The sequence below is a fragment of the Saimiri boliviensis genome, chromosome 6 (assembly GCF_048565385.1).
Source record: "Saimiri boliviensis isolate mSaiBol1 chromosome 6, mSaiBol1.pri, whole genome shotgun sequence".
Classification (NCBI taxonomy): domain Eukaryota; kingdom Metazoa; phylum Chordata; class Mammalia; order Primates; family Cebidae; genus Saimiri; species Saimiri boliviensis.
In genome coordinates, this window is record NC_133454.1 from 101,831,207 (window position 1) to 101,857,688 (window position 26,482).

Consider the following 26,482-nt stretch of genomic DNA (forward strand, 5'->3'; position numbering starts at 1 on the left):
GACAGATACCAGCTTTATTTTTAAACCTGATTCCACAAAAGATTAACAACAAACTTTTTTTAAAAAAAGAAATAGCTATGAAAGGGCTTTGAAGGTTAAAATGCTTCTATCAGTGCAGTCAACAGAATCTTCTATTTACTGGCATCACTTCAAGGAAAGGCAATTTGATTCTATTAACTGGTGTATTTCGTTTTAAAAAGCCCCGAGAGGAATCATTTTAGGCAAGAAGGTCCCAGGCGCCAAACTTCAGCACTTAGGGCCATGGAAGGGTTTGGCGTGTAAGTGGATTGGGTGTGGGTGGATGCTTCAGCACAGCTGCGGCTCTTAGTCCATCTCTTTTGACCTTCTGGGAATGGAAGCCTGACAGGTCTTGGTGATTTAGAGCTGTGCTCCATAATGTTTGCTGAAATACCACTGGAGAGAGACACATTGAACTCTGAAGAATGAGGCAGCTCTTTGGGCCCCAGGCTTCTCAGACCACTCTGGGAGAGTGGAGCCTGCTCCAGAGCTGGAGATGAAGGAGACTGACTCCTTCCCACGTGGTGCAGAGAGCCTTGGCTCTGGAGTCCTAGGCTGAGCCACACTAGGCTGCAGAGTAGCTCTTGGTGTGACCTTGGCCAAGCCAGCACTTGACCTCTCTGAGCTTTTGTTTCCTCATTGGTAAAAAGGAGATAATCTTCATCCTCTATCTCACAGATACTGTGGAAGAACAAGGTAAGGTGATGGATATGAAAATGTCCTGCAAACTATGAGGCATGCAAAGATGTTTGAGATTCTGGCAATCCATGATTTGCAGGCATTTCTGAGTTCTGTCTGGAATCCTGATCTTCTGAGCAAACCTTTGATGGCATTCATGCCTAGCCTGGACTGAATAAATAATGATAATAGTAAGACTAGCCGGGCGCGGTGGCTCATGCCTGTAATCCCAGCACTTTGCGCGGCTGAGGCTGGCAGATCACGAGGTCAAGAGATCAAGACCATTCTGGCCAATATAGTGAAACCCAGTCTCTACTAAAAATACAAAAATTAGTGGGCGTGGTGGCATGCGCCTGTAGTCCCAGCTACTCGGGAGTCTGAGGCAGAAGAATTGCTTGAATCTGGGGGGCGGAGGGTGTATAGTGAGCTGAGATCGTGCCACTGCACTCTAGCCTGCCACCTGGCGATGGAGCAAAACTCTGTCTTAAAAAAAAAAAAAAAAAAAAAAAGCAACAATAGTAGCACTTGTGACCACTATGTGCTCTATGAGCATTATTCTAAGGACTTTGTGTATCAGCTCATTTTAACCCTTAAAACAGTTCATGAGGTAAGTACTGTAATTGTCCCCATTTTACAGATAAGGAAACTGATGTGCAGAGATGTTAAGTAACTTGTCCAAGATGTTGAGTAACTTGTCCAATGGAGAAGTGAGATTTGAATTTAGCCAGTCTGATTCTAGGGCCTGATCAAAAGCTGCAAATATTTTTTCTCTGACATATCAGGGAGAGGAGCTTGGCATCTCCATTAATCATGCTTCTTAATTGGTTGCCTTCGTTTATTTGGTTAAAGAGCTACTAGTGATCTAGTTTGCTTTTCTGTAAGTGCTGCCGTTAAGGAAACCCACCAGTGGACAGTGAATAGGACAAAGCGGATTGTCTTGTGAGTGTCGTGGGACACGCAACCAGGCTTGTATCTACACCTTGGAAAGGTTTTCTTCTCCCTCCCTGTTTCCAGCCATCAAAGAAAGGGGCACTGCTGATTGGGAAAGAACCACCACTGTGGCTAGGTTACAAGAGTAGTTTTGAGCAAACCAGGAAGCAATCCAGGGCAGCATTGAACCAAAAGGAGAACATTCCTTCCGTAGCAGACTCCGGGGTCTGTGATGACAGCATCATGACCAGGGGACTGATATAGCCCCAGGCCTGATGGGGGAGAGGCGCAGACAGACGGCAACAGCAGCAGGGGAGCCTGATCAGTACATGCACGCTTCCTTGAGGTGAAAGTTCTGTTTGCTACCTGGCGGGAATAATTAGAGTGTAGCAGCATCACAGCCCGGGTCTGAGTCTTGTGTACAAGAACTGAGAATGATAAACTAGCAGCGCTGAGAGCCTCAGGAAGACAGAGGCCTGAACAGTCTGTCATTATGCCCGTTGGTGTAACCGTGTGGTCCCTGAGATGTGGGGAGTCTCAGGAAGCAGTTCGCACTGTTTCTTCACGTTAGACAATGACAGGTTCTATGTGTCCAAACCTGGCTAAGCATTTTCTTAATTCCTTTTAAGTTTCACCATGATAATAAGTGGCTCTCTGGTCTTTTTAGTTCAAGGCTAAGTTTAACATTCATGGGATTCTCTGGCAATTTGTAGAGCCCAGGAAAACATTTGATACGTACCCTGCATGTGCACACATACACGTGATCCCAATTTATGTAAGTTGTTAAGCCTGATAGTCTTGCAGGCGTGACTTGTCACTTTTCTGAAGCTCTTAGAATCATGGTTTTATTTCAGCTTGTCTCACTCAGACAAGCTTAGTGAAAATGTATGTGTATAAATTATGTATTGAACACGGTTTTGTATGACTACCCATTCTCGTTTCCTTGAGATGGGGAGGAATGACTCATTTAACTTTTGATTATTTTGAGAGTCTTTATCCTGCTTCCTTTCACTCTTGTTTCCAACATAAATCCATCTCTGTTTCCTATCTTTCCTCATCTAGCACCTCCTTAAATCTCTTATCATTTAAACTACTTTCCAGTAAAATTCTTTAGACTACTAATTCCCTTCGTGGGAAACACCTTCGGTCCAAACAGAAGGGGATTGTTGGCTTGTCCCTGGATGGGCCATCATTGTAAACATGCAGATAAGGCAGCCTGTCTGGGGCTTGTGCAGCAAACCACGACTGTCTGTCTCCCTCTCTTGTGTGTAGGACTTATCTTTGCCTTCCACAGGTTTTTTTTTTTTTTGTTTTTTTGTTTTTTTGTTTTTTTTTTCTGGAGATGGATTCTCACTCTCTGGAGTGCAATGGCACGATCTTGTCTCACTGCAACTTCTGCCTCCTGGGTTCAAGCGATTCTCTTGCCTCAGCCTCTTGAGTAGCTGGGACTATGGGCACCTGCCACCTTGCCTGGCTAATATTTTTGTGTGTGTGTATTTTTAGTAGAGACGGGGTTTACCATGTTGGCCAGGCTAGCCTTGAACTCCTGAAGTGATCCGCCTGCCTTGACCTCCCAAAGTGCTGGGATTTTAGGCATGAGCCACTGTGCCTGGCTGCTCTCTACAATTTTTTGAAGACTCTTACCATATTTGTGAGCAAACAGTAATTCATGTCATTCAGACTAAGTAGAAGAAAGTCATGGTGTTTTGGGGTGAAGAGACACTGGGGGGTCAGTGGAAGTTTATTGAGAAAAACAAGTGAACTCAGTAATTTGGCTAGAGTAGCTTGGTATATTTTTCCTTGAAAAATGGAGTTAAAAAATAAGAGTTCAACCTGTTGCATAGCAATATTTCAATATGCTTGCTGGTGTGGCTTTGTTTCTACTCTTGCAAAGCTCTGTTTTCTCTTTAAATAACTTCCTCTGAGTCTCAGGTGCTGTGTTAGAATCTTTATTTCATGAGTCGTTCTCTGTGATACACCAAACAAACTTACTGACCTGTGCTGCTTTTTAACTGTCTTGATGGCAACTTTGCACCATCCTTCATGCTACTTTTCAGTCATGATACCCTGTTCTCTCCCTTCTTCCTACTCTCCTGCTTCACTGTACAACATTCCAAAGCTCCCTACTTCCTACCTGTATTAGTTTTCTACTGCTATTTAACAAATTCCCACAAACTTTGTGGCCTAAAACAGCATACATTTATTATCTCACAATTTCCATGAGTTGAGAGGTTGGACACAGCTTATCTGCACAGAGTCTCACAGGGCTGCATTTATGGCTTTGGTTGGACTGTGTTCTCATCTGGAGGCTTGGCTGGGGAAGAATCCACTTCCAAGCTCACTCAGGTTGTTGGCATAATTCATTTCTTTGTGGCTGCCATACTGAAGGCTTTGGGTCATTTTTGGCTATCAGCTCTAAGAGGCTGTTCATGGTTCCTAGAGACACCAGTAGTTCCTAGATGCCACCCACAGTTCTCACCACCTGGGCTTTCCCGTTGTGGCTTCTTACTTCATCAAGGCACCAAGAAGTCTGCTTGCAATGCGGGGTATTATAAAACATCACAGAATCACAAGAGGGGCATCCTATCACTTATTCTGTTGTTAGAAGAAAGTCACAGGTTGGCTGGGCATGGTGGCTCATGCTAGTCATCTCAACACTTTGGGAGGTCATGCTGGGAACATCACTTGAGCCCGGGAGTTTGAGAACAGCCTGGGGACATGGTGAAACCCTGTCTATACAAAAAATACAAAAATTACCTGGACTTGGTGGTGCATGCATGTAGTCCCAGCTATTAGGGAGGCTAAGCTAAGAGGATTCCTTGAGCCCAAAAGGTTGAGGCTGCAATGAGCCATGATCACACCACTGCACTCTAGCCTAGGTGGCAGAGCAAGACCGTGTCTCAAAAAAAGAAAAAAAAAAAGAAAGAAAGAAAAAGAAAAAAGAAAGTCACAGGTTCTGCTCATACTCAAGGCAAGAGGATCACAAAAGGCATGACCACCAGGAGATGGAGATCATGGGGCCATGTTGGTGTCTGCCCAACACATCACCTAGATCAGATTTTTACTTCACCACCTTCCTAAAGTGTGTTTCAAGTTGTCTGTAATTTGGTTTTACATTTTTTCTCCTAATTTATTTTTTCTTTCTGCCTAATAAACACTAGCTATCCCTCATTTCCTCCTCAAAATTCGTCGTTCCATTTTATGGCCTTCCATGATGCAACTTTAATTAATACAGATACGTTTTACCTAATTAGCATAGACATAATTCTAAAATCTTGTGTATAAAGCAGAATTATTTTTCATTGAAGTGAAGGGTTCTTAACTAATTTTTGGCTTCTGAATCCTTTTGAGAATCTGATTAAAGCTATAGAGACTCATTTCCCAGAAGCGAGGGACACGATCACACATGTACTATTTCAGTTATTATTACAGTACAACAAACCACCCCTGGCTCAGTGCCATAAAACAACGAGCCTTTTATTATCCTCATGGCTTTGGGAATTCAGACGGGGCATAGTGCGGATGACTTCTTCCTGCTTCATGATGTCTGGGCCTCAGTGGGGACGATTCAGACAGCTGGAATGATTCCAAAGATTAGGGGAAGAATGGTCTGGTCCTCATTCATGTGCCTGTTGTCTGGGCTGGCATGCCAAGCAGGCTTGGCTCAGCTGGGACTGTGGACTAACCATATCAATATGCCTTTTCAGTCATGAAGTTTTTACTACGACCTGGGATCGCCTCACTCCAGTGTGCAACTGGGGACCCTCCCTTTATAAAAAATTTTCCTTTTTATAATGTAAAACATCTCCATAAAGATGATGTACTAGCATGTATCAGTTTCTTAGTGTTTTTCTTGAGATGTGACGCTCAGATTTCACCCCAGGTGACCAGGTATGCACTGAGTAGGACAGAGAATGGTGGACTTGATCCCTTTGAAAATCAACTAATTTTTTTTTTTTTTTTTTTGGAGACAGAGTCTCGCTCAGTCACCAGGTGCCAGGCTGGAGTGCAGTGGCACGATCTCGGCTCGCTGCAACCTCCGCCTCCCGGGTTCAAGCAATTCTCCTGTTTCAGCCTCCTGAGTAGCTGAGACTACAGGCGTGTGCCACCAAACCTGGCTAATTTTTATATTTTTAGTAGAGACGGGGTTTCACCATATTGGACAGGTTGGTCTCGATCTCTTGACCTCACGATCCGCCCGCCTCGGCCTCCCAAAGTGCTGAGATTACAGGCGTGAGCCACCATGCCCGGCCCGAAAATCAACTAATTTTTAAAAATTCAACCTGTAATGGTGGTTATCTCTGGGAAGAAGAAAGACAGAAGGAACCCGGAGAGATACCTGGGAGAGGGCTCTAAAAATATTGACTCTATTGTAAGCTGAGTAAGAGGCACATGAGTGTTCATTTCATAAAGATATTATTTCCTAAGTATAGGTACATATAGATATTATTTTTTAAGCATGAACTGTTCTTCTAGTTAAAGAGTGAAAAAAAATAATGTAACCTAAAATTTTGTTATTTCCTTGCTGGCCTATATTTCTCTTCTAGTTCATAATGACCTCTAGTCAACTCTGTCTGCAGGTAATATAAGCTATTCTTAAAGGGTTGTGCCCCCATCCTGTTCCCGTCTGGGTAATTTTTGGATTAAGGGTAAGCCTTTATATTTAATCCTAATATATGTCTTCATTTAGTAATAATTTCAATCAGTTGACATGTCTTTGAAACATGTTTTTCTGAAATTCTTCAAATCAGGTCTTGTGAATTTGGCATCATTTGGTAATCCAGTGAACATGCTTTCTCCCTTGGCTTTATGTGTATCATCAAGTTATTTTTTAAGTCAACTAAATTCCGAGGTCAAATTTTTTGAGAAACATCCCAAGCATATTCTAGCTGTCAAATATGTTTGAGAAATATTGGCTAAACAAAGTTTTATTAAACCATCCGACATCCTATTTGTTAATTTCATACCTCTTATGTTTTCTTGACTATGGGACTTTCTGATCCTTTATTTACATGGCAATGGGAATATGCCCACATAAGTTCCAAATCCACTCTGGTATCAGTTTCTGAATAGGTTAGGGTAAGTTAAGTTATGCTTCAATGACAAACAGCCCCCAAATTGCAGTGACATAAAATAGCAAAGGCTAACTTCTTGCTCATAATACCTGTACATGCTTTGTCAGCAGAATCCATAGGGGAGGCAGGCTGGTGAACCAGCAAACACTTTGAACATTGCTAGTTTCTTCTTTCTCCTCCTCTTTTGCTGCCTCCTTCTGTTTTTCAGTAACAACTTACTGAAATATAATGTTGCTAGGTTTTGTTTCTTTTTGTTTTGTTTTGCTATGGAGAAAGAAAGTTCTGAAGAATCTTCTTCTGGCACTTAAATATTCTAGCCCAGAAGTGACACTTGGCATTTCTTCTTACAAACTTATTGGCCAGAACTAGTTACATGGCCCCCCATCAACCATAGACATCTCCAAAATGTTCAGTCCTCCTATGGGCTTAGAAGGGGGAGAGCCAGAAAAATATGGTCAGCATCATTAATGACTATCACCTGTGAGTCTAGTATACAGCGCTTCTCAAGATTGTCCATAGAAACTTTTCTTCATGAGGCATTTGGAATACTGTGCCTCATAGGAGCTACCTTTGGAAACACTGGCTTCTGGTCTGGAAAACAGCAAGGTCTGGTAGAAGCAAATCCACTAGAGACTGTCTTCCCTGCAGCCTGGAGTTTTCCATCAGTCTCTCTTGGCTGTGGTCATTCAGTCAGTTATAGATCCCTTGGTATTAGCCTCCATTCCTCCATCCTGCTTGCAGAATTGTGTGTGTGTGTGTGTGTGTGTGCGTGTGTGTGTAAGACTTTGTGAAACTTCCTGCTGAAAGCAAAAGCTGCTCAGCCTGTAGCATCCTTTTTCTGAGTTACAAGGCTATGTTATTGAAATAAGATGAATTTGTTTTGATTCTTGAATTTGTGAGTTGGACTCATGGTTGAATCCATTTCAGTGAAAGTACAAAAGAAGAAATCCTATACAGACTTCACCTAATATCCACATAAAAGTGGATTCTAAAGTTTAAATGAAAAATACAAAAATGCAAAAATACCTTATACAGACGTTATATTTACCCATATAGGTAACCAGATAAGTCTGCATGCTAAGTGTGAAATTGAGGCTATCTAGGAGATAAGCAACATGAACAGGGAGGATTGAGGCATGAAAGCAGTATCCACCTTCTGCGTAAAATTACAACTGTCTGAGGGGGAATACCTCCTTAGGCTGCATGTGGTAATACAGAAACACAATTTCCATTGTCAACCATGAAGTAGTTCCTCAGAAGGGCATGCATTTTAATGAAATACTATGCAGACTTTAGTGTCTTGGAGCTATGTATGCATTTCGCCACTTATTTCTATTTGAGGTGGGCCAGTGGAGGCCAGAGAGAGCTTTGGCTCTGCAGAAAGAGCCCTAATTATCTTGATCTGGTGATCAGGAGACAGGCTGAGCTGGGCTTATGAGGATGGCCTGCCTAGGAGATGGAGTTGGTTTATCTTATAAAGTCATGTCAATAAGCCTGATGTAGTATTGGCTTATACCCTGATGAGTTCTAAAAATGATGTAAGGCCAGCTTCTTGGGTATCTGTAAATCCCAAGAATGGGAAATTTTAAAAATAAGGAAAAGAAGAATGTGAAAAGACTTTTTTCAGCACATCGCCTAATTCAGAGTGAACTTGCAGCTTCCCAAGAGTTGTTTCCTCACCTCCTTTCCTGCGGAGGTCACCAGCTTGTCCCCTGGCTCCTTGTTTGTCTCCCTGTGGGGCCACACATGAGTGCTGACAGTTCTGGCCTCTGTAGGTGCTTAGAGTGACACCAAGCCTTGTGAGAAGTGCCTCCTTCCTGGGTTTTCGTTTTGAAATAGCCTAATCTGAAAGAAAATGTCCCTTGCTGTTTGACATGGCATGAATGATAGCACTGGAAATCCTTTTAAGTCCAGAAAGATAAATATGTTTCATTCGAGCCATCTTTCCAAAGGCAGACAACTTCAAATATTTCACTCAAGATGCCTCAGGGTCCTAAAAAAGGTTTATGCTTGAATACACAGTGCTTCTTTAGTTTTGTGCATTTTGGGTTCCTGGGTGAGGTTATTTTGGTGTCACTAGCCATGGAAGTTGACCACATTCAACTTTGATTTTCTAGGTTGCAATTTTCACAGTCCAGGCCTTGTAGGTGGTACCAAAAAAAAAAGTTGTTTAATACACAAGTATTTTCCACATCTTTGCTTAAACATCACTTCATCAGAAACTGCTTCTCACCAACCCTGCCCTGTAGGTTAGCTGCAACATTTTCCAACTTGAAATTATGTAATTTGTTGTTTGACTGTTTCCTGAGCCTTCTGTGATGGGTCCGGTCAGAGCCTGTCCTGCACACCGTTGTCTCCAGCACCTGACCACAGCAGGCACCTCATGAATATCCAACACCTGACGGTCTGATATTTTGTTTCACAGGAACAGACGATCTGCAGGTGAATGTCACCCGGACTCCAGAGTCATTTCCTCCGGGGAAATTGTTACCGATTTCACCAACATGGCCTTTCACAGAAGTCAGGTCTTCCTCAGCAGCAGACAGAATCAAGACTGTGCTGGGACAGTCCTCTGACAACACAAGCTTGCCACAGTCCGCCCGAAACCCTGCGTCCAAGACACACCATGCAACTAGGGCTCACGTGGACTTCTCTTCTTCCCTTTACCAAGGAAGTGGACATAGCGCCTCCCTTGAGCCTTCCAAGGATTCTACCGAGTCCCTGGTCCAACCCGGGCCTAGAGGGGGACAAGAAGCAGCCGATGCGTCAGGTTTGCCTCTCACCAGCATGCCCCCTTCATTGTCCACAGTCCCGTCAGGGGCGTCCTTCAGTGCTGTCCTCCCATCCCAGCCAGTATGGGCAGGGACTCCCTCCATTTCAAAGCATCCCCCGAGATCAGATGTTCCCCCACTCCTCCCTCCACCTCCATCCTCTTCATTGACTCCCGACTCACCTCATTCCATCATCTCTGAGCCAGCAGAGCAACCCTCCAAAGTGCTGTTAGTTCCCCAAACAGCTCCAGCCAACCCCTCTTCCGGTCAGAACATAGCTAATCCCCTAAACCCCTTTTCTGATGAAATGGAGCACACTCCATCCCAAAACGCCTGGGATCTCATAGGCGTCCCTCATCTAGGTGTTTCTGGATCCTCAACAAAGTGGCATTCCGAGCTGTCCCCAACAGAGGGTCCCCATTCAGCAGGCTCATCCACATCTGGGTTTTTGAACCCCATGGCAGAACTGTCCTATCCATCTCCCCCTCCCCCAGCACTTGGAAGTCGTCTTTGGCTTCCAGATGGAAGCCCCTCATTGTCAATGTTGGAAGTGGCTTCAGGTCCTGCATCCACCCAGCAGATCAAAACTGGGGTGGCTGGAAGTGTGTACAGTGGGGTGTCTTTACCAACTTTTAAGAATACAGAAGCAGCGACCCATGAGGCTGAGCCTCCACTTTTCCAGACTGCAGAATCAGTGGCCGTAGAAATGACCAGCAGAAAGCTAGCCCCTACCACTACAAATGACTCTGCTAACCCGCTGCATTTGTCAGCAGCTCCAGAGAATTCCAGAGGGCCCACCCTTTCGGCAGAACACACCTCTTCATCTTTGGTACCTTCTCCTCTGCATGTCACTGCACCGGGTCGAGAGCAAGCTATCCTCTCTGGGGCGGTTCCCGCATCACCATCAACCGGGACAGCCGACTTTCCCTCCGTACTTACTTTCCTCCAGCCCACAGAGAATCATGCCTCCCCATCTCCCGTGCCAGAAATGTCTGTTCCTCCAGTAGAGGGCAGTGATGGGTCCCTGCCTACTGCAGCTAGAGACTTGCTCCTTACAACCAGAGTTCCTCATCATCTTTCCACATCTTGGACATTTCCCGGGTGGAAAAAGGACAGTGTGACAGCCATTTTAAGGAAAAATGAACAGGCAAATGTGACAATTCCTCTCCAGGCCTTTCCAAGGAAAGAGGTTTTGAGTCTTCACACTGCAAATGGATTTGTCTCTGATTTTAGCACCGATCGTGTCTCATCTCCCATCATTACAGCACCAAGAACAAATCCCCTTCCTTCAGGATCACCTCCACCTTCCATGCTCTCCATACAAGCCACCCAGACTGTTTCCCCATCTCTTGGCTTTTCTAACACCAAGCCAGAGACTTATGCAGCTGCTGTGGCCCATTCTGGGTTGCCAGCTTCAGCCTCCAGACAGGTGAGAGCATCGCTGTCCTCCATGGATGTCTATGATTCCTCAACAACAGGGGACATGAAAAAGCCAGCAACCACGGATGTTTTCTGGAGTTCTCTTTCAGCAGACACTGGATCCCTTTCCACGGAATCAATAATATCTGGCTTGCAGCAGCAAACAAATTATGATTTAAATGGACATACAATTAGCTCCACAAGTTGGGAAACTCATTTAGCTCCAACGGCTCCTCCCAGTGGTTTAACTTCAGCTGCCAATGCCATAAAATCTCAGGATTTCAGAGATACTGCTGGGCATTCAGTGACTGGAGAAGGGTTTAGCACTCGGGATCTCATCCTCGGTACAAGCACTGAGCAGCCTGTGCAGCAGTCAGACATGACCGTGGTTGGAAGCCATAGAGACCTGTGGCCCCCAAGCAATAACAGCCATTCTATAGACTTCCAAACAGCTGAAGTTGAGTATGACTCATCCACAAGTCAACATTCTGTGTCTCATCCGCAACTACAGTTGCCCGACCAGCCAACACACCCTCTTTTACTAACCTTGTCAAGACCAACTTCTACAGGTGGCTTGCAGGAAATGCTTTCGGATGGAACAGATACAGGTTCTGAAACTTCCAGTGACGTCAATTCATCACATGAGAGAAATACTTCCAGACCATTCCAGAACATCTTGAGATATCACTCTGCTGCTGAATCTTCTATATCGACCAGTGTCTTTCCCAGGACCTCCTCCAGAGTGCTGCGGGCTTCTCAGCACCCCAAGAAATGGACAGGTGCAGCCACTCATGCAGGTAGTTTGTTTCCTGGTACCCCCAAAACAGATATGACTGCTTTTGTGGTCAAAGCATCTTCAAGCTCAACACAGATACCAGCTTTGCTCTGAAGGAGCTCGTCCCCCTATCAAGAGCGAGTTAGCAGCCCCAAATAGTCATGTCATTGATCCTGTGCCTACTTGAGCTTTTGAAATTATTCACAGTGTAAGCATCCTTGCTGTCAACCATAGCCGTGCTGTAAGTGGCATTCTTGTTATGGTTAATCAGCTTAATGAGCCTAGAGTTGTTTTGCCTAAGTCCTGTCCACCACAAGCCCAGAGTGCAGAGACTTCATCCTAGCAAATCTGTAAGTTACATCCATTCATCATCAGAACAAGTGACACGTGCATTCCCAGCCAGTGACAAACTTTGTTTTTTCTCTCTTTACAGTGGACACAGTGTCATCAAAGGTAGAGCCAACAGCAGCAGCTGCCGTCACGTTGTTTCTGAGGAAATCAAGTCCACCTGCACTGTCTGCAGCCCTGGTTGCTAAGGGCACCAGCCCCAGCCCTTTGGCCGTGGCCTCAGGACCAGCTAAGAGCAGTTCGATGACTACTCTTGCTAAAAATGTCACAAACAAGGCCGCATCTGGCCCAAAGAGAACACCAGGGGCAATCCATACAGCCTTCCCGTTCACGCCAAGCTACATGTATGCAAGAACAGCGCATACCATGAGCACACATACAGCCATGCAAGGAAACATGGGCACTGCCTCTGGCCTGTTGTCTACAACATACCTCCCCAGGAAACCACAAGCCATGCACACTGGCCTCCCAAACCCCACCAACCCGGAGATGCCCAGAGCATCCACGCCACGCCCCCTGACAGTGACGGCTGCGCTAACATCCATGACAGCCTCAGTGAAGACCACCCGGTTGCCACCATTGCGAGCAGAAAACACAGATGCTGCCCTTCCCGCCGCGTCGGCTGCGGTGGTCACGACTGGCAAAATGGCATCCAACCTGGAGTGTCAGATGTCCAATAAGCTCCTGGTGAAGACAGGTATGAGATCACTGTTCTGATCTTAAAGCAGCAAATCTGGCCTCAGAGATGTAACAATATGTTTCTTTTAAATCAGTGGTTATCCACCAGTGGCGACTTTGTCACCCGCCCCCAGGGACATTTGGCTATGTCTGGAGACATTTTTGGTTGTTATTCTTGGTGGCACTACTAAAATCTAATGAGATAAGGACCAGGGATACTGCACAAATCTTACAATGCACAAAACAGCTGCGACAACAAAGATTAATCCAGCCTAAAACATCCATGGGGCCAAGGTTGAGACCATGAGCTTTAGCAAGTGTTAGAGGAGAGAGAGAGAGAGAGCCTGATGTGGCATGGAGTCTAGTCCTAGGTATCAGAAGCCCCTGGGAAACCACAGTTCTGCCAGTGGGCGTGAGAATGCAAAGGTACCATTTTGCATCAGAGATGTCTCCCATGAATGAATGATGTGATTCGTAAAACACAACATCTTGGGAAGTACTGTAGAGTTCAGAAAGGCTTTTGTCATGAATTTTTTCAATTAGCAGATAGCAAAAGTACAGCTTCCACACACTATGTGGGAGCACAGGATTTCTTTGGATGTTAGAAAGAAGACTTTCTTGAAAAAGTGGGATGGGCAGCACTAGAATTGTGAGCAAGGATGGGATGCTGTCTTTTGAGCCCCCACTCCCCAGCTGTAGCAAAACAGGCCTAGAATGCACAGAGTGCTTTTAATAGTGTGGCATGTTTGCTATAAAAAACATTAGACAAATTATTTGAAAGAGCATGCCAATGCTGAATGCTCGCATCCCGCCTTCCTCCTCACCCCACAAAGAATTAAATGAAATTATATCTTGAGATATATCCTATTCTAAAATGGGAAATTGTGAAATTAGGCATAGAAAAAAGTAGAGTATCTCTTCCTATTTCTCAAGAAATTATACCATCTGGATTTCCTCTCTCTGTCCCTTCTTCCTGCCACTCTCTTCTGGGTGACAGGCATCCCTGGCCCCTCAGAGGCAGAAGTGGGAAACATTCTCATCTCTGTCTTCTTCCCAGCACCCCACCAACCCAGCGACATCTAATCAATCACCAGTTCCTTTCACTTCTGCCTCCTGGGTACCCCTTCTCTACATCCTGATTCACACTGCCACTTCCCTAGTTCAAACTGTCATCATCGCTCACCTAAATTTCTGCAACAATAGCCACATTTATATCTCTGTCTTCAGACGTCCCCTCTCTTCAATCTGCTCTCCAGTCTGCAGTTGAGAACCTTCTAAAATGCATTCCTTTGCTTAAGACTCATTTCCCATTGCCCTTAGGACCAAGCTTAAACGTGTATATACACTAGTCCCTGCTTATCTGCAGGCGATCTGTTCCAAGACTCCCCAGTGGATGCCTGAAAATGCAGGTAGTACCAACCCCTATTCATACATGCCTATGATAAAGCTTAATTTATAAGTTAGGTACAGTCAAGGTCAACAACAACTAGTAATAAAACAGAACAAGTACAACAATGGACTGTAATAAAAGTGATGTGAATGTCGTCTCTCTCTCTCTCTCTCTCAAAATATCTCATGGTACCATACTCCTCTGTTTTCAGACTGTGGTTGGCTGCAGTAAATAAAACCATGGAAAGCCACACTGTGGCTAAGAGGAAACTACTGTATCCTGAAATATTTCACTTCTTTCCTCTGCACCTTTGCGCTTGGTACTCCTCTGCTGGGAGTGGGTGAGGGTCTCTTCCCACTTGTCAAATTTCACTCTTGTGATCCTTCAGAACTTAGCTGAAGCATCAGTTCCTGTGGAAATTTTCCCTGATCCCCATCCCTTTACCAAACTCAGGGCTGGATGCTCCTCCTAGGAGCTCTGGCAGTATTCTAGGCTTCACTTCAAATAGCATCTGTCACATTCTATCCCAAATGCCTGTTCTCCGTCCTGTGTCTCCATCCCACTTGCGGGGTGGGGATGGTACCTTCCTGATGCAGGGTTCTTTGGGGCTGCAGCACTTAGCTCAGGGCCTGCACCTAAGGAACTGCCCACGATGTTGTTGCAGGAATTTCTTCCCATGCAGAATCACCTGGGGCAGGCACTGTCGAGCTGGCTTTGAAAGTCAGAGGCAGCATCTGTCAGAAATGAAATGCCACCAGCATACCAGCTTACTCTCTCCTCAGGTCACACAAACGGCTTCTTTAGCAGGACCCACAGAGCTGCCCACCCTCTCCTTGATGGCTCTGTGCTTACCAGCTCTGCCCAGAACTTGCATAAGGTGGTGGCTGGGAGGAGCAGGGGCAAATGAACGATGAGATTTGCCATTTTGCCTTATTGCCACACTTCTGTTTGCTCCACAGTTCTCTTTCTCACCCAAAGGAGAGTGCAGATCAGTGAATCCTTAAAGCTTAATATCGCCAAAGGGCTCACACAGGCATTGCGGAAAGCTTTCCACCAGAACGATGTCTCAGCTCACGTAAGTGCCTTGCTTTGTAACCAAGTTAATCCTTTGCACTCTGCCTCTTAGGTCTAGAATATGTTTAGATTGTTTTCCTCCTTTCTAGGTACCATAACAACGCTGGCAGAAGTAGAATCTGTCTTCACTTTGGCAACTAGCTAATGTGTAGTAGCTTGAGAAAAAGGTCAAATTTTGAGGAAAACGAAGACAAATTGTTTTATGTCTAGATTTCTTTCCAAAGACTGGCTGTATTAGCCAGGTGGGTGGCTCACACCTGTAATCCTAGCACTTTGGGAGTCCGAGGTGGGTAATTACTTAAGGTCAGGAGTTCAAGACCAGCCTGGGCAACATGATGAAACCCCATCTCTATTAAAAATAGCAAAATTAGCCTGGTGTGGTGGCGGGTGCCTATAATCCCAGCTACTTGGGAGGCTGAGACAGGAGAATCACTTGAACCCGGGAGGTGGAGGTTGCAGTGAGCCAAGATTGTGCCACTACACTCCAGCCTGGGTAACAGAGCAAGACTCTGTCTCAATTAAGTAAGTAAACAAATAAATATATAGGCCTGGATATATTGTTTTAAACGATCTCATTATCCCATCGTTTGGGGAAAGTATTTACATTGTTCGTGTAATTCTCTAGAAAACTCTCCATTGCTTTTCCCCTTATTTTCATCACCATCGTAAACATCGGTTTATTTCTGGGCATTTAAAAATTACCCTGAGTTGTAAATCAAGTCTGGCTTCACTTAAATTGCCTGCTGCACACAGGGAAGTAAACATTTTTTTCTTTTAATGCCAAGTACTGTTTAATGAGTGCTGGCTGATTTTGATGGCTTATCCAAGTGATGGAAGCTTCACTTTATAGTCTTTGGGTTTGATTCCAAGTTTTCAGACATTAAATGCAGTTGGCAGTCGGTAGACTCCCATTTGCACCACTAAAAACTATTGCTCTGGCTTCTTCTTTTGATGTTCTCTGTCCTACAGCTGCAGTCAGCTTACTGACCCCTCCCCTCCCATCAACACCAAGGACTAGAGAGGAGCTTTGGCACATACTTTATTGATCATTGTCAATCTCTTTTATATACTTCTGAAAAAGAAAAAAGAGAGAAAGAAATGCATTCTGTAAGAGGCACATACGGTTTCTGCACCAGAAACTTTACGAGAAGTTGAAAATGTGAATATTTCCACTTAGTTGCCTGATACAGTTTTTGCTAAACTTCAGTCATTCTCAAACTACTTCTATAGTTTTGGTCTTTGCTGCACATCATCACAGAGCAGTGTGACAATTAGTGTTAGGTTTTTTGTTGTTGTTTAGTGGGCTCTCTTTTAAAAACTTAACTACATTTTTTTTTGAAAGGGCATTTGCTATCACCACCATAAATGGAAATCAAGATCATTTGCCACAAATAAAAGGTGATGGTAAGAATGAGAATAATGGAAACCAAACAGCTTGTTAAATTCAAGCTGGCGGTCCTTGCTTGCAGAAGGCTCTAAGGCTGAGCCTGGTGTCCCTTTGTTTGTTTGTTTATTTAAAAAAGGAATTAGCAAGGGTTAGAGAGATGTTAAAAGCAAATATTCACTAAAGTGAGACTTACTTCTTGGGGTCATTAGAAGGATTGAAAGGGAACAACTTTCTCACCGAGTGATTTAGTGCTGTCTTGTGGCATGTCCACGGTCCATGCTGAAGTACCTCTTGTTCCACCTAAAATCATCTTGAGCACCATCTTCAGGAAAAACTAACCAAGTGGGGGCACACAATGTGGAGGAAGCAAAGGCACACACCTCCTGTTTCAAAATCAGTCGTCTTGCTTCCTTTGGAGAATACACATGGAGATGCAAGAATATGGGGGAAAAGTGGGTGTCAAAAACGTCCTGGCTGGGCACAGTGGTTCATGCCTATAATCCCAACACATTGGGAGACCAAGGCAGGAGGGTCACTTGAGGCCAGCAGTCTTAGACCAGTGTGGGCAACGTAGTGAGACCCCATCTCTACAAAACACATAAAAATTAGCCGGGTATGGTGGCACATGCCTATAGTCCTAGCTACCCTAGAGGCTGAGGTGGGAGAATTGCTTGAGCCCAGAAGATCAAGGCTGCAGTGAGCTGTGATCATGCCACTGCACTCCAGACTGGGTGACAGAGCAAGACTTTGTCTCAAAAAAACAAAAAACAAAAACAAAAACACCCACAGAACAAAACCCTGAGTTCCAGTTTTACAAGATGAAAAGAGTTCTGGAAATGGTTGGTAGTGTTTAGTGATGGTTGTACACCATTATGAATGTGTTTAATACCACTGGACAGTACACTAAAAAACAGTTAAGATAGTAGACTGTATATTGTGTGTATTTTCCCACAATAAAAACTTGGAAAAAAGTAGCTGCATACGTGTGTGTGTGTGTGTGTGTGTGTGTGTGTGTGTGTGTTTGTATGTTTGTATGTATGTTACTCTTTTCTCTGTTTTTCAAATATACAAATTCTATAATAAACATTACATTTAATATATTAAAAAAACCAAATTTTAAAAACCCCTGGGACAGAAAGGGCTCAGACCATCATTGTCTCCTAGGGTTCAGCTCTAGGAGAAATTCGCTGTGCTGCAGTCCTGTCTTGGTCTCGAACCAGTTTACAAGCCAATGACAGAGTCTGAACGAATTTTCTGTCTTGACTCTACAAAAAGGAATTCACTTTGCTTACTTCTTGACCTGTGCCCCAAAGGTGCCCCCACTTAATCTGTCATTTCTACCTTTTAATCCTCATAAATGATGAGAAATATAATGTGACTTTTTTCAGCATTTCATTCACTGAAAATCTCTTCAAACTACTCTTTCCTCTATACCTTTTTGGTAATAATAATTAATGCTCACAAGATTATACTGAGGCACTTAAAGAATAAAAAAGATACAGACTTAATTCTATTCCATGAAGGTCTGGTGTAAATTATATTTTGTTGTTTCTGTGATATTTTGAGACTTGTCAATCCAAATTATGCTTCATAGGATTATTAAAGGTATTTGTTGAATGAGAACATTCTGTTCTCCACCCTTGCTTCTAATAGCCGTGGTTCTGAGAAATACCAAGAAGAACTTAAAGTACTGTGGAAATAAACAATGGGTGTTGTGGGTCCATTTGTTTTGTAGGTGGACATTCTGGAATATTCTCATAATGTCACCGTTGGTTATTATGCTACCAAAGGGAGGTTGGTGTACTTGCCTGCTGTGGTGATGGAAATGTTGGGTGTGTATGGAGTCAGCAATGTCACTGCAGACCTGAAGCAACACACTCCAAACTTACAGTCTGTGGCAGTACTTGCCTCCCCATGGAACCCCCAGCCTGCAGGCTACTTCCAGCTGAAAACAGGCAAGTGACTCAGGAAAGGATTTTCATCCATTCTGGGATCAGGGCCGTACCAAGTGGACACCTGTTTAAAAACTCCATTACTAGCCACTGTGCCATTTTCTAAAGTCCTTGTGAACTGTCTTCAAAGGCTCCTGCCACTGAAAAGTCCAAGTTCCTTGCACATCAGTCGAAACTCTTCCAACCCTGGATTTGTTAGAAATGTTTTATCATAGGAGCCTTCTTCCCAGTTTACATACTTAGTACTTTTGAGCATCAGGTACTATATTTTATATTTCTTTCTGTATGACCAGTGGATACCAGTAAGAGTTGAATATGAAGAAAAAAAAAAATCTATGATTTGGAGCAATGGGTTCCAGATGGCATTGAATCAGAATCTCTGAGTTTAGGTCTTAGAATGTTTTTTTTTTTCAAACCTTCTGGTGATTTCTGGTCTGCAAAGTTTGTAAACTACAAGGGTGGAGAAACTCTTAAAATTGAAACAATCAACTTAGCAATGAAGGTCAATTGATTTTCTTCCCTCCAAAGAAATAGGAGGCATGATCTCTCTTAGGTTATGATTTTTCAGTCTTTGAGCAGATGTCTACATATTCCATTCAAATAATATAAAATCTTTTGATTGGAGGGAATCTCTGGATCGATCATGATTTTAATTCTTCTATGTTATAAATCATCTTAAGGGCCACTTTCCAAAGTACACTCAAACCTTGTCTGGGCTTATTATTTATTTGCCTATTTCCTCTCATCTAAAATCATGCTGTCGTTTATTATGACTGCTGTTCAATCCAAGGAACTGAGACATAGAGCTTTGGTGAAAACTGATTTACTGCTCTCATTCTAGTGCTGCAGTTTGTGAGCCAAGCTGACAACATACAATCCTGCAAGTTTGCTCAGACAATGGAACAGCGGCTGCAGAAAGCATTCCAGGACGCGGAGAGGAAAGTCCTGAATACCAAAAGCAACTTGACGATTCAGGTAGGGAGGAAGGTGCTTCAGGCTGTGGAGTTGACACACAACCACAATGCAGATTCTGGCAAGAAATGACTTGGGTCTTCCCTTTCAGAGCTGCCATGCATAAATGTATCTTTGTGCTTCAGGCATTGGTGAGGGTGTCTGGGGTCTGGCCATGACAGGAGGGATGCTGTGTCACTATGCACCTACTGTGGTTTGGGGTTTTATATTTCTTTCCCCATGGGATGCTTTCTGAGGCCTTTCCAATACATTTATTATTTTGAAAAGTTGAAGTAGGCTGTAGTGTATATGTTAGATGTCTGATATAAAATGAATAAATGACTCACTTCTAAGTAGCTAAGTCACGAAGATTTGCCTATTCTGTTATTTGCATTGGGTTATATTCCAGTCAACTTAGTTTAGACACATGCCAACACACACACACATGCTCACACACATAAACTAACACACACACACACACACACACACACACACACACACACACACACACATTTTATATTGAAGGCTTTACTATGTACCAGGAACTGTGCTAAGTGTTTTACAAATATTTTGCTACATAATACTTAAGAAATCCTTCTGAGGTATTCTTACTCCCATTTCATAGAAGAGAGAACTGAGAGAGAGGCTAAGAAACTTCCAGAAGGTCACACAGTTGGTAAAGAATGGAAAAAGGACTTGAGTCAAAAGCCCATGCTCTTATCCACTATGCTATGCTCATGTCGGTGCAGTGTAGAAATGGGGTCCTTAATGAAGCCTGTGTCAAGCAAGGGAATTCTTTCCTGGGGAAATCCCTGAGATGCATCATGGCATGAGTGAGGAGGAAGTAAGAGCTGAGGTTGGAAGCTACAGGAGCCTAAGAGTTAAAGAGTGATGGGAAAGTGTTTCCTGTAGGAACTGCTGCTATTGGGGGACAGGATTTTAGATGCTCTTGAACATTTAAACTGCCCCTTTTAAAAGTTTTTAATTGTCTATAGAGATGAGGTCTTCCTGTGTTGCCTGGGCTGGTCTCAAACTCCTGGGCTCAAGTGTTTCTCCATCTCGGCCTCCCAAAGTGCTGAGACTGCAGGTGTGACCTACCACACGTGGTGCACCGTAGCTCAGCTTTTTGGATTAACAATGTACACAGCACCAAAAGCCTTGCTCAGATCTTTTTAAATTTTTGTTTTGCAATTACGTAGACATCATCCCACAAAAGACAGATGCTTCTTAATGATATTCATCTGGTCCCCAATTAACTCTTCTTTTCAGTGTCTCTGTTTTGACTACTGAACTCAAGCCTTTGCTATTAGACCCAGTGGTTTTGAAGTGAACATTCAGCATTAGTGAATTATCAGCAAAGGCAATATGATGTAGAAAGCATACAATTTAACTTGAGTGAGCAGCCTTCCTGTTCTAGATTCATCCAAAGTGTAGATGGAAGTATCTCATTATGATTTGGTTCATGTTAGATGAACATCTAAAAATGTGTCACAGACTAAAGATTTATGTAAGGAGTGTGACTCAGCTCTCTTGTGGGAACTCTTTTTCTTTCTGATTGGATTTGTGATCCTCACAGGTGCATGAGCCTAGTTAGATTTTGGCAGCACAGCATACTTTAATTGTCTTCGGGAAGCACAGACTTACTGAGTGCCTGCTGTTTATCAGGCACTGGAAAGGATACCAAGGTAAGCTGCCCTTGGCCTTAAGAAGCCTCCTTGTGGTGTTGTATGGTAGTTATGGGTCATTAGAGGAAACTTTATAAACCAAGTAACAAACCTTCCTTGGAAAAGACAATAGGAGGTGATTTGAAGATTACATAGAAGTAAATTTTAGATGCTCTTGAACATTTAAGCAATTCTTGAAATGAATGGATAATCAGATGAATTGTTTTTATTAACCCTGTTTCCATTTTTGCCTTGGCTGACAGGAAGCCCAGAGCCAAATTTGTTGCCTGGATTTAGTAACCCTCTGGGCCTCTATATTATGCGTGGTACCTACATGCTGCTGTTCCCTTGGGGTTGTGTTTCCCCAGGGCCTGGTTTTGTAATTAATAAACTTTCCTTTTATTGTATAATATATAATTTGTAAGGCACTTGGAATCCTTTGTGGAATAAGACCATGTAAATATTTAATTTGCTCAGAGAGTCATTGAAAAATAAACAACAAAAAAAAAGTGTATAGGTTTGGTATTAGGGACTAGATTACAGTGGACTCAATTAGGATGTTTTTGGTTTCCAGGGACAGAATCTAAGCTGATGAGGCATAAGCAAAAAGAGGAAGTGATTGGCTCATGTAACTGAAAGGTTCACACTTACTTACTTCAGGCACAATTGTGTCCAGGTGATCAGATGATTTCTTCTTCAAGTTCTCTCTTCATTTCTTAGCTGGCTTTTCTCTGCACTGCCACTGTCCACAGAGCCCATGGGGTGACCCCTCGCATCCCCATCTCCTCCTTGTTGCTCACAGTCTTGTGGAACCAAAGTGCCTTTTCTGGTTTCATTCCAGTAAAAATCCTGGGATTAGCTTTCATTGAACTCACTGTGCCCTTTCTGGATCAGTAACTGTGGCCAAGGAGATGAAGTATCTGGATCAAGTAGGCCTGACCACTCATGAACCGGAGTGGGCCAGCCCCATCCAGAACACATGAGCAGAGAGGAGGGGTGGTTCCCTGAGGAAAATTCTGGTGCTATCAGGAAGGGAGGATGGCTTCTGGGCAGGCAGACAACAGCTTTCTGTTCGATCAGCCTGCAGGTCTTATTAGCTAAAAGAGCCATGGCATGAGTAAGGGGTAAGTAAGAGATGAGGTTAGAGGCTACAGGAATCTAAGAGTTAAAGGGTGATAGGAAAGTGTCCCCTGTAGGGACTGTTCCTATTGGGGGACAGGGCATGAATTTCAGGGACCAGTGCCATGACTTTTAACCAGTAGCCCTCTTATTCTTGGAGCTAGTCTTAAATATACATCAAGAATGAGCTCACTTTTCTTACCTATAAAAAAATGAGTGTATTAAAGAAAACACAAATAAATGGAAAGACTTCCTGTGTTTATTGACTGGGAGACTTAATATTGATTGTTACTACCCAAAGGGGTCTGAAGATTTAATGTAATCCCTATCAAAATCCCAGTGATTGTTTTTCAGAGAAATAGAAAAATTAACCCTAAAATTCCCATGAATCTCAAATGGCTTGGCATAGCTAAAGCCATCTTGAAAAGGAAGAAGTTGGAGGCCCCACACTTCCTGATTTCAAAACTTACTACAAAGCTATGATAGTCAAAACAATGTGGTCCTCTCATAAAGGCAGACATACAGACAATTGGAATAGAACAGATAGCCCAGAAATAAACGCTCTTGTATATGGTCAAAACGTTTTTGACAAAGGTGCCAAGGCTATTCAATGGGGAAGGGACAGTCTTTTTAACAAATTAGGAAAACTGAATATTCACATGTGAAAGAATGAAGTTGGATCCTTACCTAACACCATCCACCAAAAGCAACTCCAAATGGATCAAAGATCTAAGTGTAAGATCTAAAACGATAGGATTTGTATAGGAAAATAGAGGGGGAAAACTTCATGACACAGTGTATTTGGCAATGATCTGTTGGACCTGACACAGGCAAACTAAAGAAAACGTATGCAAATTAGACTTCACCCAAATTAAAAACTTTAGTGCATCAAAAAACACTACCAGCAGAGTGAAAAGGCAACTCATAGAATGAATGAAAAATATTTGCAGATCGTATATCTGGTAAGCAGTTAATATCCAGAATGTATAGCTATTACCTACAACTCAATAATAAAACCAAACAATCCAATTAAGACATTAGCAAAGGACTTGAATAGGCATTTCTCCAAAAAAGATATACAGATGACTTAAGCACATGACAAGATACTCTACATCACTAATCATTAAAGAAATGCAAATCAAAACCATGAGACACCCACTCACAGTTATTAGGATGGCTATTCTCCAAAAATGGAAAATACTAAGTGTTGAGGAGGGTGTGGAGAAATTGGAACCTGGTGCATTGCTAGTGGGAATGTTGAACAGTGCATCCACTGTGGAAGGCAGCCATCTCAAATAACTAAACATAGAATTACCATATGGTTCAGTACTTTGATTTCTCAGTATATACCAAAAAGAAAGTAGGGACTCAAACAGGTATTTGTACACCCATGTTCATAGTAGCATTATTCACAGCAGCCAAAAGGTGGAAGCAACCCCTGGGTCCATTAATCAAATGGCATACATACACACAATGGAATATTATTCAGCCTTTAAAGGAAGGAGGCCAGGTGTCATGGCTCATGCCTGTAATTCCAGCACTTTGGGAGGCTGAGGCAGGTGGATCACCTGAGGTTGGGAGTTTGAGAGCAGCCTGACCAACGTGGAGAAACCCCATCTATGATAAAAATACAAAATTAGCCAGGTGTGGTGGTGCACGCCTGTAATCCCAGCTACTTGGAAGGCTGAGACAGGCGAATCACTTAAACCTGGGAGGTGGAGGTTGCAGTGAGCCAAGAACATGCCATTGCACTCCAGCCTGGGTGACAAGAGTGAAACTCCGTCTCAAAACAAACAAACAAAAGTGAATAAAAAGGAAGGAAATAATGGATGGTTGGAATGCAGAAAAATTTTAAAAAGAAAGGAAATTCTGATGCATGCTACAACATGGATGAACCTTGAAGGCATTTTGCTAAGTGAAATAAGCCAACCACAAAAGGACAAATACTAGATGATTTCTCTTATGAAAGGTATCTAGAGCTGTCAAATTAATAAGCAATTCCACTTATAAGAGGTATCTAGAAAGTAGAATGGCGGCTGCCAGGGGCTGTGAGGAGGGAGTCATTAGGGGTTGTTTAGTGGGTATAGAGTTTCTGTTTGGGATGATGAAGAGGTTCTAAAAATGGGTGGTTGTGATGGTTGTACAACAGTGTGAATGCACTTAATGCCACTGAACTATACACTTAAAAGGGTTAAATTGTATGTACGCATTTTACCACAACAAAAAATAGTTATAATTTAACTGGTCAAGTGTAGTATATACAGAGGCACCCATATTGCAGACTTTGTAGGCTTCCTCAGGCTCCATTTGGGTTTTTGTTTCATTTTGTTTTGGAGGCAGGGTCTGACTGTCTCCTAGGCTGGAGTGCAGTGGACCATGGCTCACTCCAGCCTCGAACTCCTGGGCTCAGGTTATCCTCCTGCCTCAGCCTCCCAAGTAGCTGGGACTGTAGGCATGCAACATCAGGCTTGGCAAATTTTTTTCTTCTTCTTTTTTTTTTTTTGTAGAGACAGGGTTTTGCTGTGTTGCCCAGGCTGGCTTGAACTCCTGGGCTCAAGTGATCCACCTGCCTCAGTTTCCCAAAGTGTGGGATTACTGGCATGTGCCACCACACCCAGCCAGAATTTGGTTTTGTTGAAAGGTAAAAAATAGAATGTTCACAATAGAGATAAAGATGTAAAAGGTTTTTTTTTTTTAGTTACTGTTTTTTTAGGTGGCAATATGGTAAAGTTTTTTTGAATTTTTCAGAAAGAAGTGCCTTTCCTTTTGGTACCTTGGGAAAGAATATGGTTAGCCACAAGTATTCATGCCTTGGGAAAGAGGCTCAACCACATTCCAAAAATACTTCCTGAGAAGAGAGTCAGAGTCAGACCTGCTGATTCAGTTTATTGTTAGTCATGGGAATACAGGTTCTGGATTAAACAATTTAAAAGGTACCAGGTGTGGTGGCTCACAATTGTAATCCCAGCACTTTGGGAGGCTGGGATGGGAGGATCATTTGAGCCCAGGAGTTTGAGACTAGCCTGGGCAACAAAGTGAGATCCCATCTCTACAAAAATAAAATAAATTAGCTGGGAGTGGTAGTGTGTGCCTGTAGTCCCAGCTATCTGGGAGGCTGAGGTGGGAGGATTGCTTAAGCCTAGGAGTTCAAGGCTGCAGTGAACTATGATCAGGTCACTGCACTTCAGCTTGGGGGCAGAGTGAGACTCTGTCTCTAAAATACCCACTTATGGGAAAAAGTGGGAAATAAAATGAAGAGCTCTTCTCAATAGTTTCCTGGGTAATGGATTTCCTAAAAACCCTGACTTGATCATTACGCATTCTATGCATGTAACAAAATACCACATGTACCACATACATACAGATAAATGTTATGTATCATTTTTTAAAGTCTGTAAAAAAATTTTGTTAAAAAAGGAAAGTGGCAGAGATGTTAATGTCTGAGCACACAAAGGTCTGGGAAAGATGGGGTGTTAGTCGGTGTCCTGACAGGAAAGGGAGGCTGCACTCAAATGAAGGTGGCTTTGTAGAAAGAAGAGTGGGCGGGCTCCAGGGGAACCACAGGAGCAGCACATTACCCAAGGCTCTAACAGCTGGGACCCGATGGAGTGAGTGCAGTGTGGTACGAGGTTCAGCTGCCTGATGGGAGCCAGCTTTGACCCCACAAGGAAGGAGTCCTGGGCATCAGTACTCTGACCTCACCCACCTCCCTCTCTCCCATATCCTCCTGAAGGCGGTGGAGCCCACTGGGGTTCTCCAGAGGGTCTGTTTCCGGGGGCACCAGATAGGATAGAGAGGGTGGGTGGCAGGCACATCTGGAGGGGGAAGGGAAGGCACCCAGCACAGAAATTCACAAAAAAAAGGCCTCACCAAGTTGAATAACTTCCTTCTAACGATGTTTTTCAAATCTCATCTGTGAGATATTTTTGTTCATACGTTGACCCAGAAAGCTTCATTTCCAGCAACTGAAAAACTGGCTTAGACAAAATATGAGAAGAAAACCATGCCATCTCATAGGATGTTTTATACATTCTATATTGAATTAATAGATCATGAGGAAGTGTAATTGCTCTCTAAAGAACATATTCTATATTTCTGTTTTTTTTTTTTTTTTGGGAGACAGAGGCTCTGTCTCCCAGGCTGAAGTACAATCTCAGCTCACTGCAACCTCCACCTCCCAGGTTCAATTGATTCTTCTGTCTCAGCCTCCTGAGTAGCTGGGATTGCAGGTACCCACGACCATGCCTGGCTAA

The 26,482-nt window shown here is 43.4% G+C and overlaps 1 protein-coding gene across 6 annotated transcripts in view; it reads left to right on the forward strand.

Moving 5' to 3' along the window:
• Window positions 1-26,482, forward strand: part of KIAA1549L (KIAA1549 like) — a 294,483-nt gene that overhangs the window by 147,155 nt on the left and 120,846 nt on the right. For 2 of the 6 annotated variants that reach the window (XM_039471338.2, XM_074401294.1), the window contains exons 2-7: window positions 9,127-9,471; window positions 10,246-11,688; window positions 12,100-12,711; window positions 15,042-15,157; window positions 18,279-18,498; window positions 19,337-19,470. In XM_039471338.2, the coding sequence (XP_039327272.2) occupies window positions 9,127-9,471; window positions 10,246-11,688; window positions 12,100-12,711; window positions 15,042-15,157; window positions 18,279-18,498; window positions 19,337-19,470 (2,870 nt within the window). Of the gene's footprint in view, window positions 1-9,126; window positions 11,689-12,099; window positions 12,712-15,041; window positions 15,158-18,278; window positions 18,499-19,336; window positions 19,471-26,482 lie in introns of those variants that run through there. The other 4 variants (XM_074401292.1, XM_074401293.1, XM_074401291.1 and 1 more) reach the window with 3 other exon arrangements.